This window comes from Cydia amplana, chromosome 5, assembly GCF_948474715.1.
Source record: "Cydia amplana chromosome 5, ilCydAmpl1.1, whole genome shotgun sequence".
Taxonomy (NCBI): Eukaryota; Metazoa; Arthropoda; class Insecta; order Lepidoptera; family Tortricidae; genus Cydia; species Cydia amplana.
Window position 1 is genome coordinate 17,873,432 of NC_086073.1, and position 16,334 is coordinate 17,889,765.

At 37.4% G+C, this 16,334-nt stretch overlaps 2 protein-coding genes across 2 annotated transcripts; one reads left to right on the forward strand and one right to left on the reverse strand.

Annotated features, from left to right (window-relative positions):
- Window positions 1–4,449: 4,449 nt before the first annotated feature.
- Window positions 4,450–6,748, reverse strand: LOC134648143 (protein asteroid-like). The gene has a single exon (XM_063502621.1). The coding sequence runs from the start codon at window positions 6,652–6,654 to the stop codon at window positions 4,453–4,455; it is 2,202 nt and encodes a 733-aa protein (XP_063358691.1). The 5' UTR covers window positions 6,655–6,748; the 3' UTR covers window positions 4,450–4,452.
- A 6,014-nt stretch (window positions 6,749–12,762) lies between these two features.
- LOC134648271 (uncharacterized) lies at window positions 12,763–16,113 on the forward strand. The gene is made up of 5 exons (XM_063502760.1): window positions 12,763–12,807; window positions 13,084–13,531; window positions 14,121–14,251; window positions 14,868–15,002; window positions 16,042–16,113. The coding sequence occupies exons 1-5, from the start codon at window positions 12,763–12,765 to the stop codon at window positions 16,111–16,113; spliced, it is 831 nt and encodes a 276-aa protein (XP_063358830.1).
- The last annotated feature ends 221 nt before the right edge of the window (window positions 16,114–16,334 follow it).

Genomic DNA, 16,334 nt, shown 5'->3' on the forward strand with positions numbered 1-16,334 from the left:
TGGGCTGTTTTTAATAAACTGATAGACGTATCATGATAATGGGACGTAGTGTTTTGGTTTGAGTCTTAATCTTATTGGTTCTTGCACACGCAACGGTATGATCAGTAGGTACCGTTGATTTTAGCAGTGCCGGACCACCACCGATACCACCGATAGGCCACGTATGCGTGACATAATGATTGAAAGTCATAATGTAATTATTGTCAAATTATCATTAGTCATAATTCTGAAACCGTTAACTTTTTAGGAATTTCCTAAGGTTATCCTATAGATAGGTTAGGTTTGTTTTATGGCAATCCTGAAAAGTTACGCGTTTCTGAGAAAAACCAAATTATGACTAACGAAAATACGTCCGTATTTTCGTTAGTCATAATTTGGTTTTTCTCAGAAACGCGTAACTTTTCAGGATTGTTTGTCCAAACAATACATTATGACTAAAAACTTTATGGGAAACAATAGATCCGTTTTACACCTAAGTACATAGCTACCACCTACATAAAATACGTTGTTTTTTAAATTTTATACTTAATCGTTCGTCCCTAATGTCCTGCCGCTCTGTCTAGCGCTGATAACGGACTAATGTCCACAAACCTCCATTTGTATACCAGGATCATCCACTTTGCGGCATACATAATTCATATTGAATTTACATAGCTAGTAATTGAAGTAATAAAATATGTTATATTATAATATATTTATACCTCATTAATGTGTCAGATAGTCTTCTTATACTAGCGACCCTTCCCGCACGGGTAAACTTTAACAAAACACCTAAACCATCCTCAAGAATCACTCTATTGATAAGTGAAAACCGCATGAAAATCCGTTCAGTAGTTTTTGAGTTTACCGCAAACATACAAACACACAAACAGACAGACGCGGCAGGGGACTTTTGTTTTATAAGGTGCAGTGATTAGGACTCACGTCAGCACGATAATTCCATGTGTTACTTACTTAGCGGCAATTGACATGCGATTTGATGCAACATCTATAGAGCCCTAACCCTCAAAAATAATTCACCCGTGATATATTTAAAGTAAACGGCAAAATAATTGACCTTAAACTTAAATCCATTACCCAATAACATCTATTTAAGATCACTGACACGTGTAGGTACCTACTTGATTTGGGTTCGAAAGTAAATGCCCCCAGATTTCCCCAGGGCGGACCCGCGGCAACGAATATAATAATTTGTTTACAACCTTTTAGAATTATTAGGAGGCCAAGATATATTTTCCGCTGTTCCGAGTAAATCTCGATTTGATTAACTTTGGACTCTCAATTAAATCCTCTTCCATGATACGTAAACGCCTGGATAAAATTAATAGCAATAATTATCTTAATGTAACATTCGTGTTTCCAATAAGGAGCATTACAATTAAATTCATCCAGGCGCTACAGCACCTTATCTAAATTCATTGTTATTTCAACTCACGTTATGTTCAATAAGCACATGTGGTATTCAAGTCAAAATACTGTAATTACACGAAGCGCCCTCACACTCATGCATATTCAAAGTGCGACTTTGTCTTTGACAGAGCAAAGAAAATATAATTCGGGTCATATTTTCATGAATATGCGTTGCGTCGTTGCGTGTAATACCAAAATACGCTTTTCCCGACGGGTAATTCCCACTAGTTACCACCAAGTTGTTACCAGTGGTAACTACTGGGATTTTTTTTCCCACCTTTTACCACTGGTAACTACTGGGAAAAATTATTCCCAGTAGTTACCACCAACTCGGTTTAGTGGTAACTACTGGGAATTTTTATTCCCAGTAGTTACCACCAAAACTTTGTTAAAGTTAAATACTAATAAAAACAGTATAAATAGTATAGTATAAATATCGGGTGATTTAATAAATAATTGTTAGTCGATTAGTGTTTTAGTAAACTGCCTTAAAAGTGACCAAAAATATAGTTAAACAGTTTAACCGGTACTAGTACAAAAACTATAATATATGTAAGAATAAATTTAATAATCCATTTAGATTATTTTTTAAGTAATTTTATTAGGTAATTCAAAATCACTCTGTATTTATACTCTTACTATTTATACTGTTTTTATTAGTATTTAACTCTAACAAAATTTTGGTGGTAACTACTGGGAATAAAAATTCCCAGTAACTACCACTAAACCGAGTTGGTGGTAACTACTGGGAATAATTTTTCCCAGTAGTTACCAGTGGTAAAAGGTGGGAAAAAAATTCCCAGTAGTTACCACTGGTAACAACTTGGTGGTAACTAGTGGGAATAACCCTTCCCGACCAAGTAAGTAGGTAAATAGGCTTAAACGAGTAGGTAGTGCATAATTACTAATAATTAGGTATACCTACTTCCCCTTTTAAAATAGGTGTACCTACTTACTTATTTGGGTAATTTCGGAAATTGGGTACTTAATTCCAAAAAGCATTAAAAAATCCTTAATTATGTTTTTTTTCCTTTTGGGATTACCCACAGACAAGACATCCTCTAGACTCAGCATAGTAACGCTACCCCCTCTGCCACAGAATAAAGCCCTTGCTACACGGTCGCCGATAAGCCCCTCAGACCGAGTGGCCTTGGTCTGGACGGGCCGTGTAGACAGTTGTTTCCAACAAAATTTGACCAAAACTGACCAAGGTCAGACCAAGGACAGACGGTTAGAAGGCTTGTCGGCGACCGTGTAGCAAGGGCTTAAGTAATAGTATTATCATACAGAACGGACACGCACCGCCCCGCCCCGATTCGGATTACCTCGGCTACCTCGCCCGCGACAGGCCGCGACATGAATGTGTGCGTAAGTCGCTCTACTGAGATTCCGTCAGGATTCCGTCAGAAACTCAATGATGTGTGGTATAGTATAGCGAGACAGATGAGATTATTGAGTGAGTAGTAAACGGACCATTTAAGAGAGCGCACGTGTTTAATTTAATAACCTCTCTACCCCTCTCGTCACCTCATGGCGACCGTGACAGGACGTTTTGCTTATTAAGACTTTTACTACTCACTCAATAATCTCATCTGTCTCGCTATACTATACCACAACGCGTGTACAGACGTGCCGCGCACACATATAAACGCAAATCATTTTTGATTTATGGCGTGTCCGCCCTGTGCCTCTGCCACAAATATACGGTAGTTTTACTCCATCTTCGAGTCGAGTGTCAGAATCCCGTGCCGTGATTGGTCCGTGTCTTTGAACGGACCAATCACGGCACGGGATTCGCTCACCTCGTCCCCCGCACCCCAGTATTTTTGGCAGCATCGGTTTCATGAAATAATTGCTCTAAACTCCGTCTAGAGGAGTCCTAGTCTATGGGATTACCTCTGCTTGGAAATGGACGCATCTACTCCTACTCATGAGTAAAATACAATATAAGGGAAAAATGCTCTGATTTACCATATTTATTTTGGGTGAAACATAAAGTACCTATAAGCAAAAGTATCCGTTTAATCGAACAAAAACGCCGTTTTCACTTAACACGCCTTTCGCAAGTGATAATTATAATATTAAATGTCCCAATAAAATTCGTAAGGAGCGTGCGGCCCGCTCCCTCAAATATGAATAAAACATATGCCTTACATAATGGTCCTACCAAAATATTATAACTAACCATTCAAATGTGAACTCTATAACGTGTTGCATAGGATATAAATTATTATGCAGACTGCTTCTCTATAGAAAATGTAGTTGTGTTACAGTACCGATTAGTATACCAAGCCATCGTATAGGTACAGTCAGCCAAAAATGTGTGTACGGTTGAGGTTCGTTTCAACGTCATCAGACAACAAGGTCGATTTCCCCTTGCAATAATATTATGGCAGTGACAATTGTCAACCTTAGCGATCGTTAGATCTCGCAGAAACTTTTGTCAAAACTGGTAGACCACTTTCTTGGCCCACTGTACAGAGTTAAATTTTTGAAGAAACGGCGGCTAAAAAATAACTGCATTCCCGTTGCCAGAGAGGTTTTGGGATTATACTGAGCAACTTTTACTATGGGATCAATCCCGAAATCGCGAAAAAAAATTTACCCTCCCATAGAAAACGGACCAGCCAAAATGTCTGAGACAGCCAAATTTTTTTTCGCGATTTCGGGGTTGGTCCCAATAAGTTGCTCAGTATAATCTCAAAAACTGGCAACGGGAATGGTTATTTTACAGCCACCTGTAGAATCAATGCTAAACCAACACTTTGAATACCAATACTATTGTCTAAACTTATAGGTAGGTACCTACAGTCAGCAGCAGAAGTTGCTAAGAGGGGCCAGGTGTTCAAAATGATCTTACATTCATGGCAAGCCTCACAACCCTCAGGGGACGAAGCTATGCGGTGGAATGTAATAGCAACACCGCTTGCTCCCTCTAACACAGTTATGCCCGAGGCTATGTTGAGGCTTGCCACGCATGTAAACCAGGTATAAGGACCAAGGAGTTTACTTAAACTAGAGTACTACAAAACATTTATATTTTTATATAAAAACTTCCGATTCAAAACCCTTTGCACCAAAATGATTAAAATCATCATCTGAATCCTTGGCTACATGTTTCCGTCTCCTACGTTCCCGTTTCTTCCCCATCCACTTTGTAGTTTCCAAATCCATAGCTTCTGCACACTTTTCATATATTTCATACAAATTTTTCAAAAACCTCAGTACGCCAGCACCCTTCATGTATTGCTGTAAATATGTATAAGGCTCCATTTGATGGTCCAATACCAAAGCAATATTATAAACAAAAGTGCCGTTGAAACTTTTCGCATATTTAGTGGCCTCATAGGGATTGTGGCATAGATTATTTAATGAATTAAACTGCAGCAGGCAACATTGAAACCTTGCGAAAGAATGCATTTTCTTGGTGTCATAACTTTTCGGTTTCTTTTTTATACTTGTATCTATTTCAAAGTGCTTGACCAAAACGCTGGCAGCCAATAAACAGTCTTCATATTGGACCTTATTTTTGTTTATGAAAATCTCATCATCATTATTTGGAACCGGTAACCTCTTCAGTTCTTCTATTTTCTTTGAGTACTTGTTGTTAAGATGATTGTGTCCCCGGAACGTGCCTGTTTTCTCATCAACTACCTCCAATGTTACATAACATGTTAATAAACTTAGAACATGAGCTAAAGGAGGCTTAGTTTGAAGAACCCACCACAATATTGCTATCAAATATATCCGAAAATTTGATGGCAAATCCTCCAACACAGCTAAGTCTAATTTGGGCATTTTTTGTTCAATAAAATGTACAAAACATTCTTTTAATTGCTCTTCTGTCAATTCATAAAATGCTGCATCGAATAGTCTACTTATAGAATATTCTTTATCCACAAATATTCTCTTGTAATTAAGGCCATCTCTACTAACATATATGCAATATTCTTCGGAAAAGTCAGTTAACAAGTCAAAGGCATATCTCATAATTGGTAAGGCACATATGAAGGAGTCTTCATCGGTGTAGTCTTCTGCTTGCGGAGCCGATAGGTGGAGATGGTGAACAAACAAGTTGAGATAAGGCTGTGGTATAAGATTCGTTCTTATTCTCTCTGCAAACCATTCCGGTAGACCTAGAACAAGTTGTTCGTCTTGAATGCTCTCTTCTGATGAAGATTTATCATCATCATCATTGCTATCATCATCTGATGACTCATTTTCGTCTTCTACTTCTTGTTCTGTCTCATTCTCATCACATTCTGGCATATTCAGCTCAGCAATAGACTCAATGTCATCACTATACCCAATGTTAAAATATTTTAGTGAAATGCAAGTTTTCCTATTATATCCTTCAATACTTCTTTTGATTGTGGCAAAAACTCTGTCTTTCTGATTCTTCTTCATTCTACCGAGTATTTTAACAATAGCAGATTCCAGTGTCTCATTTTGCAGCCATTTGAATAGGCCGTGAATGCATCTTTGCTGTTCATTCTTTTTCTTTTTACTCTTCGGCAATTTGAGTTGAGAAAAGAATTTGTTAAATACTCTTTTTTGTACATAATCATTACCCAGTAGGGTCGCCAATAGAGGAAGAAGCTCATCTTCCAACCCACCAAAATGCTTGAGCATATATTCCACTTTATACATTTTGCATTCTAAAGCGTAAATTTTTTCCCCATTCTCTTTTGTCCCGATCGGTGTTGGTTTCAGCTCTACAGTATTAAACGGTATGTACAGGACATTGTAGATGAAGAAATCCGAGTCGTAGCTCAACACTGGGCAGCCCAAATGTCTGGCCATAGCAGCTATTTCATCATCAGCTTCAAATTCGCAGACTGTGTATGCTATATCCATTTCAACGAGAACATCTCGGAATGTATCTCTTAATAGTATAGGGAAGAGCTGCAGGCTGCTCTGTGTTACTGGATCGAGTTGAGACCCTCCTCTAATCCTTGCTTTAAGGCGACTGTAAGCGGTTTTCAGCTTACGCCTCTCATACGCGCCATCGAAAATGACATAAGGCGTTATGTTACATTTTCGCAAGTTCTTAAAGAAGGTTTTAACGCACGCTGCGAACTTGTCGTAGTCCCCGCCGAAGGCCGAGAAGCTGTTCAGTAGCCGGTACAACTGGGCGCACAAACTGTGTCCGTCTACCACGAGATTTGTATCGTGAAGATGGTGGTCACGGAGAAACGCATTTTGATTATAATTTATATACGTTGTTAAGCCTCTGACACCCATATTAACACTTATAGATTAATAACACACTTAAATTTATGAGTTTAAAGAGAGAAACTCTAGAAAATGTAAACAAACGTGATTGAAATAGGTTATTTTCTTATTATGACATTGACATTAGTGACGTTTCGCCAATTGTGTTTGGAAATGGTTTGGAATCATAGAAGGTAGCACATAAATATAATATATCTATATATGTCACCGTAAAATTGTAAACACTCGTCAGATTATAATCTCGCTAGTTAAATTATAAACTGACGGTAGGGAGATTATAAACTAACCTAACCTAACCTACGTTAGATTATAAACTAACGGGTTCACAATCTTACGGTGTCATATATATAAAATTGAAAAACCAGAACGGGATAAAAAACGAGGGAAGAAGCGAGATGGCGCCTTACAAATTTCTAAAAAAGTTTTTGACACGTTTCTCGAATACGACGCACGTATGATAAGAAAAAACTGTTTAAATCTATTATCTAAATACGAGAATAGAACTAGAGCATAAAAACTATCGCTTACGATGCGTATTTAATTTACAATAACCAAAAGAAATTTTCATAACAATCTTCATTTTACGATGATCGACCATTTTCGGCAACATTCGGTTGCTTTCGTTTCGGTGGTGCTACAGACAAAATTATTTGATGTGGTGCTACAGACATACCAAATGTTTATGTTTGTCATGTTGGTATACAGTTATTGCGGTGTTTTCTTATACGAAATAAAATAAAAAGTGCTGTCAACCTCAACCTTAGTCTATGCCCATCCGAGTGACTTATGCCATATATGACTTATCAATCAAATTAGTATTATCGTATGATTATCGTGTTAATAATTTGTATTTTATTATTTTAAATTTCTTTTTGAGTTATCTTATTCAGATTGACTTTCACGGCTTCGGCAAACATTGCCATTCGTCCGGGGAACGGGCTGCCGAGATGGGCCAAAATCAAAAATACAAAGTTGATAGCAAGTTAATGTTAATATGAAGCCCATCAGTTCAAGGGATACCACGGGCACCAGCCCGTAATAATGTGTGTATGTTAATTATACTTTAATGACTTTACAGATATAAGCAATTAGGGAACTGTTTTCTCGCGTAATACGATACGACTCGATCAGGTAGGATTTTTTCTTCTTGCTGAACAGTCACCATCAGATATATATATCGGAAATTAATCTAATGAACGTTTTTGCAATTGGGCTTATAAAAATTAATAATAATTTTATGTTGAAACAAGTTTTAAATAAATACCTACGTAGATGAAAAAATACAATCTTGCCTTTTATCAAATCACATATTTTTTTGAGAAATTTGCGAATTAGTTATCCAAATACCTATCGGTTACAAATAGAAAGTCCCTACCACAGTTATATAAACCCTGGCAAGGTTCAATACATAATAATATCGGTATTTATATAACTAAACATAAGACAAACTCTTTATTTCATTTGACGCGAGCGGAGCTGCGGGCCCGTCTAGTATTTATATATTATACTACTCTTTGAGGTAGCATCCTATAGAAGTGGTCTACGCGTTGGCTAGATTCTAGTTGGGAATATTTTCATACGTTCGGATCACAAACTACTAAGAAGATACTACGTATAGTCCGTCAACCAAATCTTGTCAGTAGCAATGTAAAGCAAACTAAAGTAGGGCAACACTCAAAGAGCAGTATTGCGCTAAGAAAAGCAGCAATGTACATCGAACCAAAAGATTTTTTTTTTCCGCTGAGCGCGCCTTGCGTACGTCAATTCAAATTGTCACTCGCGGTTTATTGAAAAAAATTGAAACATGGACGATGGACGGACAATTTAAAAGCGATGTTAAAACAATGTTAATCAAAATGATGAACAAATTTGAAGATATCAAAAACAACTACCTATCGTAGTGCTTATATTCTCTTTGTTCCCTATCTATGTCTTCTAAGTTTACTAAAATAAAATCATATCAAAATGCAGATATTAATTAGATAGTGCATATATTTGTTATTTACAATATAATATGCCACTTGTTAATGTAAATTAGTGTACTGTTCTGGATGAATATGACATACCTGTGTATTTTTTTTTATTGGTATATATTGCACAATATACATATTAAAAATAAAACAACTGATATTTCGGTGTTTATTTAATTTAAAGGTAAATAAGATAAGGGTCACTTTTCGACTTGGTTGCGTTGTACACGTACATAAACCGCCATAGGTAAGTATTGTCTGAAGAGATACTACCTACTACGAACGCCTTATATTGGGCAAGATTTAATCCTGCAACAAACATGTATGGATTAGGTAGATATTGCGAAAGAACGGCGATATAATCAAGGCTCTTAATACTGTTTAAAAGGTTTACCTTTGTAAATAGTCACAACTGATTGCTGAAAATATTAGACATGTGGGCCTATGGACGGTTTCCAGGACACAATTTATGGTCTTGTTGGATAGATTTAGGCATACGTTTTAATTTTATTTATGCCTTTTAACCCTAAAACAAAAAAAAAACTGAACATAATCTTAAAAGTTCGAAAGAGTTCTTCCAGTACTTGTTTGTTTGTTTCAGTAATGTTTACCATCAACGAGCATGATTGTACATTGTAGGCCCCTTAGCTTTGCTTATTCTTATTTAATGTATTGGTATTTAATGGTGACAGCAGAAATATCTCTTGAAACAGAAACGATTCAGAATGAAAACAAATAAGGTGACGGCTGTCATTCACGATCCACATTCCACAGATAAAACACAGATGACACGCGTTTTGGAATTATTTGAACACAGTGTTGCTAACCCGCGATTTTTCAAATTTGCCGCCTTTTACTACTGACAAGATTTGGTTGACGGACTTTATGTTCGGATCTTCCTCCGAGTCGAGGAATAGCATAGGAATAGGGAATAGTGGGAATATTACGCAAAACTCTGCGTAGAGGGCGTTACTAGCACAATCACAATTAGTAGTTTGGAATGATTGATTATCAAAATACAAACATTTGTACATATAGATGGTCAACCAAATCTTGTCAGTAAAAAAAGGCGCGAAATTAAAATTTTCTATGGGACGATATCCCTTCGCGCCTACATTTTTCAAATTTGCACCTTTTTCTACTGACAAGATTTGGTTGACCCAGTATAGTTTGATAATGTATTGAATATACTTTTTTGTCATTTTAGTACTTTTGTTTAACATAATATAGCTGGTCAACCAAATCTTGTCAGTAAAAAAAGGCGCGAAATTCAAATTTTCTATGGGACGATATCCCTTCGCGCCTACATTTTTCAAATTTGCCGCTTTATTCTACTGTCAAGATCTGGTTGACCAAGTTTATATAAATATTTTAGATTCGACTTGCACTATAAAGTCCCCTCCACACTCGTGCGCGAAGGTGCGAACGCGAGTGTGGAGGGAGCTTAAAAAACATATACAAGTTGGCCATCTGTTGCAACGTGTATACAAGTTTTAACGAAGGTCGCATGCGATTTGTTGAACTGCGTTTGATGGTTTGGTTCCTTCAACTGGCAATACAGCAAAGAAATGTCAAATGAAGTGAAGTCTATGGTGAAGGTGAAGTGATTCAAGTGATTGTTTACGAGCGAGTTTGTTGTTTACTTATATAAATTTAAGTTTTATTTCAATTCAGGTGCATTATTATTTTATGCGCCGTATAAGCAATACAACTTTATTGTAGCTTAATTGTGACTACTGTGAGTAAAAAGTTTTCGTTATAATAATTACATTTTTGATACCTACACACTTAGTGAAGTTCAGACGCGAAGAACGACGACCGATTTAATTAGGAATGAAATTGGCGTCAATCTTTAATTTTAGATCGCAGAGAGCATAATAGTGATATGCTGATATTAGAGTTCTCTAAGTTAAAATAAAAACGTCACAAATTGGTATTCGGTATGGTATTGGTTGTTAGTGTGTTAAAAATGATTAAGTTATAATTGGGCGTTTTGTTTTTTTGTTGTCCCAAACACTTTTTTTTCAAATTTGGGATTTTTTATGTTATTTCTACTCAGAATCACGAGCTCTTTCCATCCTAATAGGAGAAAAAAAGAGTCCTAAAATTTTTATTTCCATTCCATCACCATTTTTCATAGACTTTGTATGGTGGTCGCGTAATGGAAAGATCCTAATAGGAGAAAAAAGTGTCCCAAAATTTCCATAAAAATGTATGGAAATTTTGGGACACTTTTTTTCTCCTATTAGGATAGAAAGAGCTCGTGATTCTGAGTAGAAATAACATTAAAAATCCCAAATTTGAAAAAAAAGTGTTTGGGACAACAAAAAAAAACGCCCAATTATAACCTCAGACTCAATGATTATAACTAGTATTTTAATTACAGATGGTAGAAGCACAAACAAATAAAGATGGTATATTTCGCCTAAATCAAGATTGCTGGAATGCTGTGCTGCAATACATACCTATCCGGGACATCATCCAAACAGAGAGCACTAGTAAGCAATGGCGAGAAAAAGTAAAGCAGTATTTGAGAGGTGAATTAAAAAATTATGTATTAATTAATGGCCACGCCTATCATGTGCGGCACACACAACTTATTTCGTTATTAGGGCAGTTTACTTACACGCACTGCTGACATTACACCCAAATTATTTCAGGATTCAATGTACGTCCACACCGTAAATATGCCATTACAATTCAATTCAATTCTCTTTATTTCAGATAAAGCATCCATATCGTGTTAGTTACAAAATAAAAATAAATCTTAAGCTAAAATTTAAATACTATGTTAGTAAAATAAATTAAATTATTCTTAAAACCTACAGGCCAGCCTATTTGACATAAGTCGCTAAAGGCTTGACCTGATCTAGCCAATGTGATATTACTCCCTTGTGACACAATTTAAAAAAAAACCTAATAGTATTATTTACATATGTTAATAGACTTTAAAAGTTTTTGTTTTCAGGTCGTATACGTATAATGGGTAATCATTGTTATCAAGATCTAACAAATATGCATAACACTTTAATTTTGGGACTCACTGATGGTAAAAATGCCCTTGACTATCACTGGTCGTTTGTCAAGTGGCTTGACGAACATGGTCCGGCAGTAGCGGCCACTTGTTGCAACAATATGGATATTTTAATAAGATATAGGGAAAAGTGTCCTAATTTACGAAGCCTGACGGTAAGGATTTATATGTTTTATTTGGTTTTATAATAAAGCTTTCACTTAGTTTGGAAAACAGTAAATAGCATCGCTCGCAGACGTTTCTGCTTGTTAAAAATTAAATTAGTATCTGGTGAATTTCCAATATGACTTGGAACTCCGGTAGCCGTTTAAGAAGTGTAACACTCTTACGGTAGATGTCGCTAATATAGTGGAACGATTTGCTGGCTATGGATGAGGTCTTGCTGGCTCAGATGGCAGAGCGCTGGAGTATCGATCCAGAGGCCGTGAATTCAAGTCTCACCCAAGACGGTATTTTTTTCCACTTTTAAATTTATTCTAAGCTTAAACAGTAAACACCCTCCCAGCTCCTCTTCACTAGCCGCCCAGACATCAAAACTTGCCACTACTAATGCAATTTTGATTTGTCAAAATAAAATTCAAATTAGAATGGAGCGGGAGACCTTTTTATAGGTGGGTGGCTAAAGGATAAGATTGACATAGCACTAAATATACCATAAATCCTGAAAAATAAATAGATATCAGTGTGAATTCTAGACTCCGTTTGTATTACAAGGTGGTAATAAAACTCAGTTTGTGTACTTTGTGTTCGTATGCCTTGCGACCGTCCGCTCGCCATGACGGTTGACAACGGAGTGTCGACTTGCAGGTAGTTCGTATTGCACTTTTATTGTGTAAACGTTACATCAGTACAGTAAAATAAGTATTTAAGATTGACGAGTCTCTATTTTTGATATCTGTGAAAGTAATTGATTTTACGGTTCCACTCTAAAGTATTTTTAGTACGCGGCACGTACACGACAGGTCAAATTCGATGATTGCTGCTGATAATTCGTTTGTAGATGTTTGTTTCATACATGTAAGTATAACATGGATTGTATTTTTGCAGTTTTACGGCATGAAAAATCGTTGTCGCGAATGTGGTTTATTAGAACTGTTCCCATACAATGCGAACATGGACTTCCAGTGTCTGCAGAGGCTGTGCTTCTATGATTGTGTAGTAAGTAATCACCTGCCTACCACTTAACCCACCATAGGACACTTTTCTGAGCGAAAGGTCACTATGCACATGAAGCATTAGACCCTTCTCTGATGGAAAGCCACATATGAGTACCAAATTTCGACTTACCCTGGTGGTCTAGTATTAGTTTCGGAGCAAATTAGCTGTAACAGACTGACTATTTTTTGCGATTAAGATAATTATAAAATTAATTTGTAATTAAATTACGTATGTACTTACATATAAAGTCCCATAATATTTATTTATTTATTACAGATATCGGACGGCTGTATTTCCCATTTTATAGCGGACAAAGCCTTAGAAGAATTAGAATTGCGGGATTGTTCTAGAGTGAAAGGAGATTTCCTCAATACTATAGACTTGTCAGCGTTGAAATCCCTTTTCTTGTCTTCTTGCGACGTTCTGAATTCCGAGCACTTACTCTCAGCTGTCGAGCGTCTCGGCGAGCTGAGGGAGTTGGTCCTTCTTTCAATGTCTGACGATATATTCATCGGAATACAGGCAGTGCTGGATAAGATGCCCAAATTGGAATATCTAGAAATAAATGACGCGTATGAGATGGTTTGCCATGATTATAAGCCCCTATCACGTCTGGGTTGTTTGAAGGAGCTCGATGTGAAGTACAAACTGCCTGATGAGGCCGTGAAAGCTGTACTACAGGGTTGTAAAGAGTTGAGGACCTTGACGTTTCGGGACTGTACAGGTCAGTGTATAGTTTTAAGATTTTTAAGCTTGAAATTACAATAATAAATAGAAATTCGTTGACAACGTTTACCGTTTCATGTACAGTTAGCTGCAGAGAAAGGTGACCCCCCCTGCATACAATCAGCGTATGCAGGGGGGTCACCTTTCTTTGCAGCTGACTGGGACTTTATATTAATTTTTATTTTTTAGTTTATTCTGAAACTTGTACAGTAGAACATTGATTATCCTAACTCTGAAATACCGATGTCTTAGTTTATGTAAACCCTCACCTATCTTAACTTTATTCAGGTGCAAGTGGTTTATATTTAAACGTTAATTAGTATTATTACTACCATAGAGTAATATTAGTAAAGAAAGAGTGGTTATTGGTACTCCATACATCAGTTTTCTTAACAAAACGCGAGTTATTTCGTAGTCGACATCTAACGTCAAGTAGTGGAACTACCAGCCACCAGATGTCACAAGTTTCGCTACTGACAAAAATGTACTATGTAACAGTTCTAAAAAATGTCAACAATCCGAACTAGTTTCGGTCCTAATCGAGGTTCTACGTATATAGTTGTTGTAATGTTAACGCTATGTCGTAGACATGAGCTCGCGCGGCGTGGTGGAGGCACTGCGTTGCAGGGGCACGGGGCTCCGCTCGCTGACGCTGTTGTCGCTGGACTTGGACGATGTCGGCCTGGTGGCCATCATCAGCGCCTGCCCTGAGCTCACGGTACTGTAGTAGGGAAGTATAGCTACTGACAAAAGGTACTTTCTTCATACTATTTCCATTTCGGGAGAAAACAGTTTCCATTAACTAAATCTTAACATATTTATTTATTTAACCTTTATTAGCGACCCGCCCCGGCTTCGCACGGGTTAACAAATTATATATAAACCTTCCCCTTGAATCAAAAACCGCATCAAAATCCGTTGCGTAGTTTTAAATATCTAAGCATACATACAGACAGACAGCGGGAAGCGACTTTGTTTTAGGTATACTATGTAGTGATTGCACAAATGAAAAACCTTATAGTACAAAAGGCGGACTTAATGCCATGAGGCATTCTCCACCAGTCCACCTTAAGGTACATATCACTTTGGTTTTGAAGTCGATCGCTTCAGCATAATACATTCAAGGTTTATAGGTTTAGCTTAAAAAAAAATATTTGTATTGCAAATTTTGAAATAAAAACCTATAAACAAATAAAAAATATTTAGAAGTGGAAAAACGTTCTCTTTTTGTATAGACGACCACGCGCTATACTTCCCTCTTAACATGTCTATTTAGGTTCGTGTCGCAGCCATTACAATTTGCGTGTTTTGAACGTTCCGTTGTAAATCCACAGCGGCTGGAAGTGTCCGGGGCGGAGCTCTCGCCAGCGTTGCCCGCGCGCGCGGCGGCGGCGCGGCGAACGGTGCGGGCCGGGGCCCGCCTGTGGCTCTGCCTCACCAGCACCAGTCTGTCGAATAAAAAGCGACTGGTGGGTCCCATCACACATTTTATAGTATTAACTCGTTCGAGTATTTTCTGTAAACATCGCAAAGTTTTAAAAGAATCTGAAGCCGGTTTTTACGCTGCACTCTTAAGGCTTCGTCAAACAGGCGCGTTTTCCGGGCGGGGCGTTAGCGGGGCGCGCTGCTTTTACATATAAAACGCTCACACCCCGCCCGGAAAACGCGCCTGTGTGATGGAACCTTTACAGGCGAGATAGTTTTTGATATAGGTATGAAAAACGGAAAAAAATTCTCATTTAAGAAAAACGGGTTGTAATTCTCTTCTATGCAATTTGGGTGTTAAAGGCTTCGTTACAAAGGCGCGGGGCGTGAGCGTTTTATATGTAAAAGCGGCGCGTCCCGCTTACGCCCCGCCCAGAAAACGCGCCTGTGTGACGAAGCCTATGTACCTAACTACCTGAAATAAAAGCTTTTTATTTATTTATTTATATATGTGCCAGAGTCGTTACCTTTGTTGTAGTGTCCATAAAAGTAATCTTTGTTCTAAAATAAGATTCCATTTTAGGTATCCACGAAGGCGAACTATGTTATTTGTTTTATGTTTGTTTTAAACACTAACCCCCTTATTCATAAAACTTTACAAGCCTCCAATAGTTAATTTATGTTTTAAGCTCGTCACAAACGGAGCGATAATATATTCTACCGACAGATATCTTGGTGTAGGTACCTATCGCTAAGAACCATCACACGATTCACACGTCAACGATACCAAAATATACGAGTATATCGCATTCTGTCTAGCACCAACATTGTGAGAGAGACGAAATATAGCCGAGCGATAGGTATATCGCAAGGCATCTTAAGGCATCCGCAGATGCCTTGCGATAAGATATCGTGAGATACCAAAATATATATTACAGCTTCGTGTGTGGACTCTGTCAAATAGTACGTAAATGATATAGGCAGATGCCGATCTTACAGTATCTGCTGACTGCTGACTGATATAGGTATTATAGCAGGCAAATACGGCGGGTTTTAATAAACTATTGTTTTATTTATTTACAGAAAGCACTTTACGGGGATTATGAACCAATGAATCTGGAATATGAAGAACTAATTATAGAACTTGAAGACTAGTTGATAGCATAAATAGATATGTGGCGAATCTCTTTGATTCGCTTACCTCCGCCTGCGAACGCAACTTGACCTGACTTGTAAATTATTCTTGTTTTGTCAAATAAACTGGGTCAAGCAGATCTTGTCAGTAGAAAAAGGCGGCAAATTTGAAAAATGTAAGCGCGAAAGGATATCGTCCCATAGAAAATTTAAATTTCGCGCCTTTTTCTACTGACAAGATT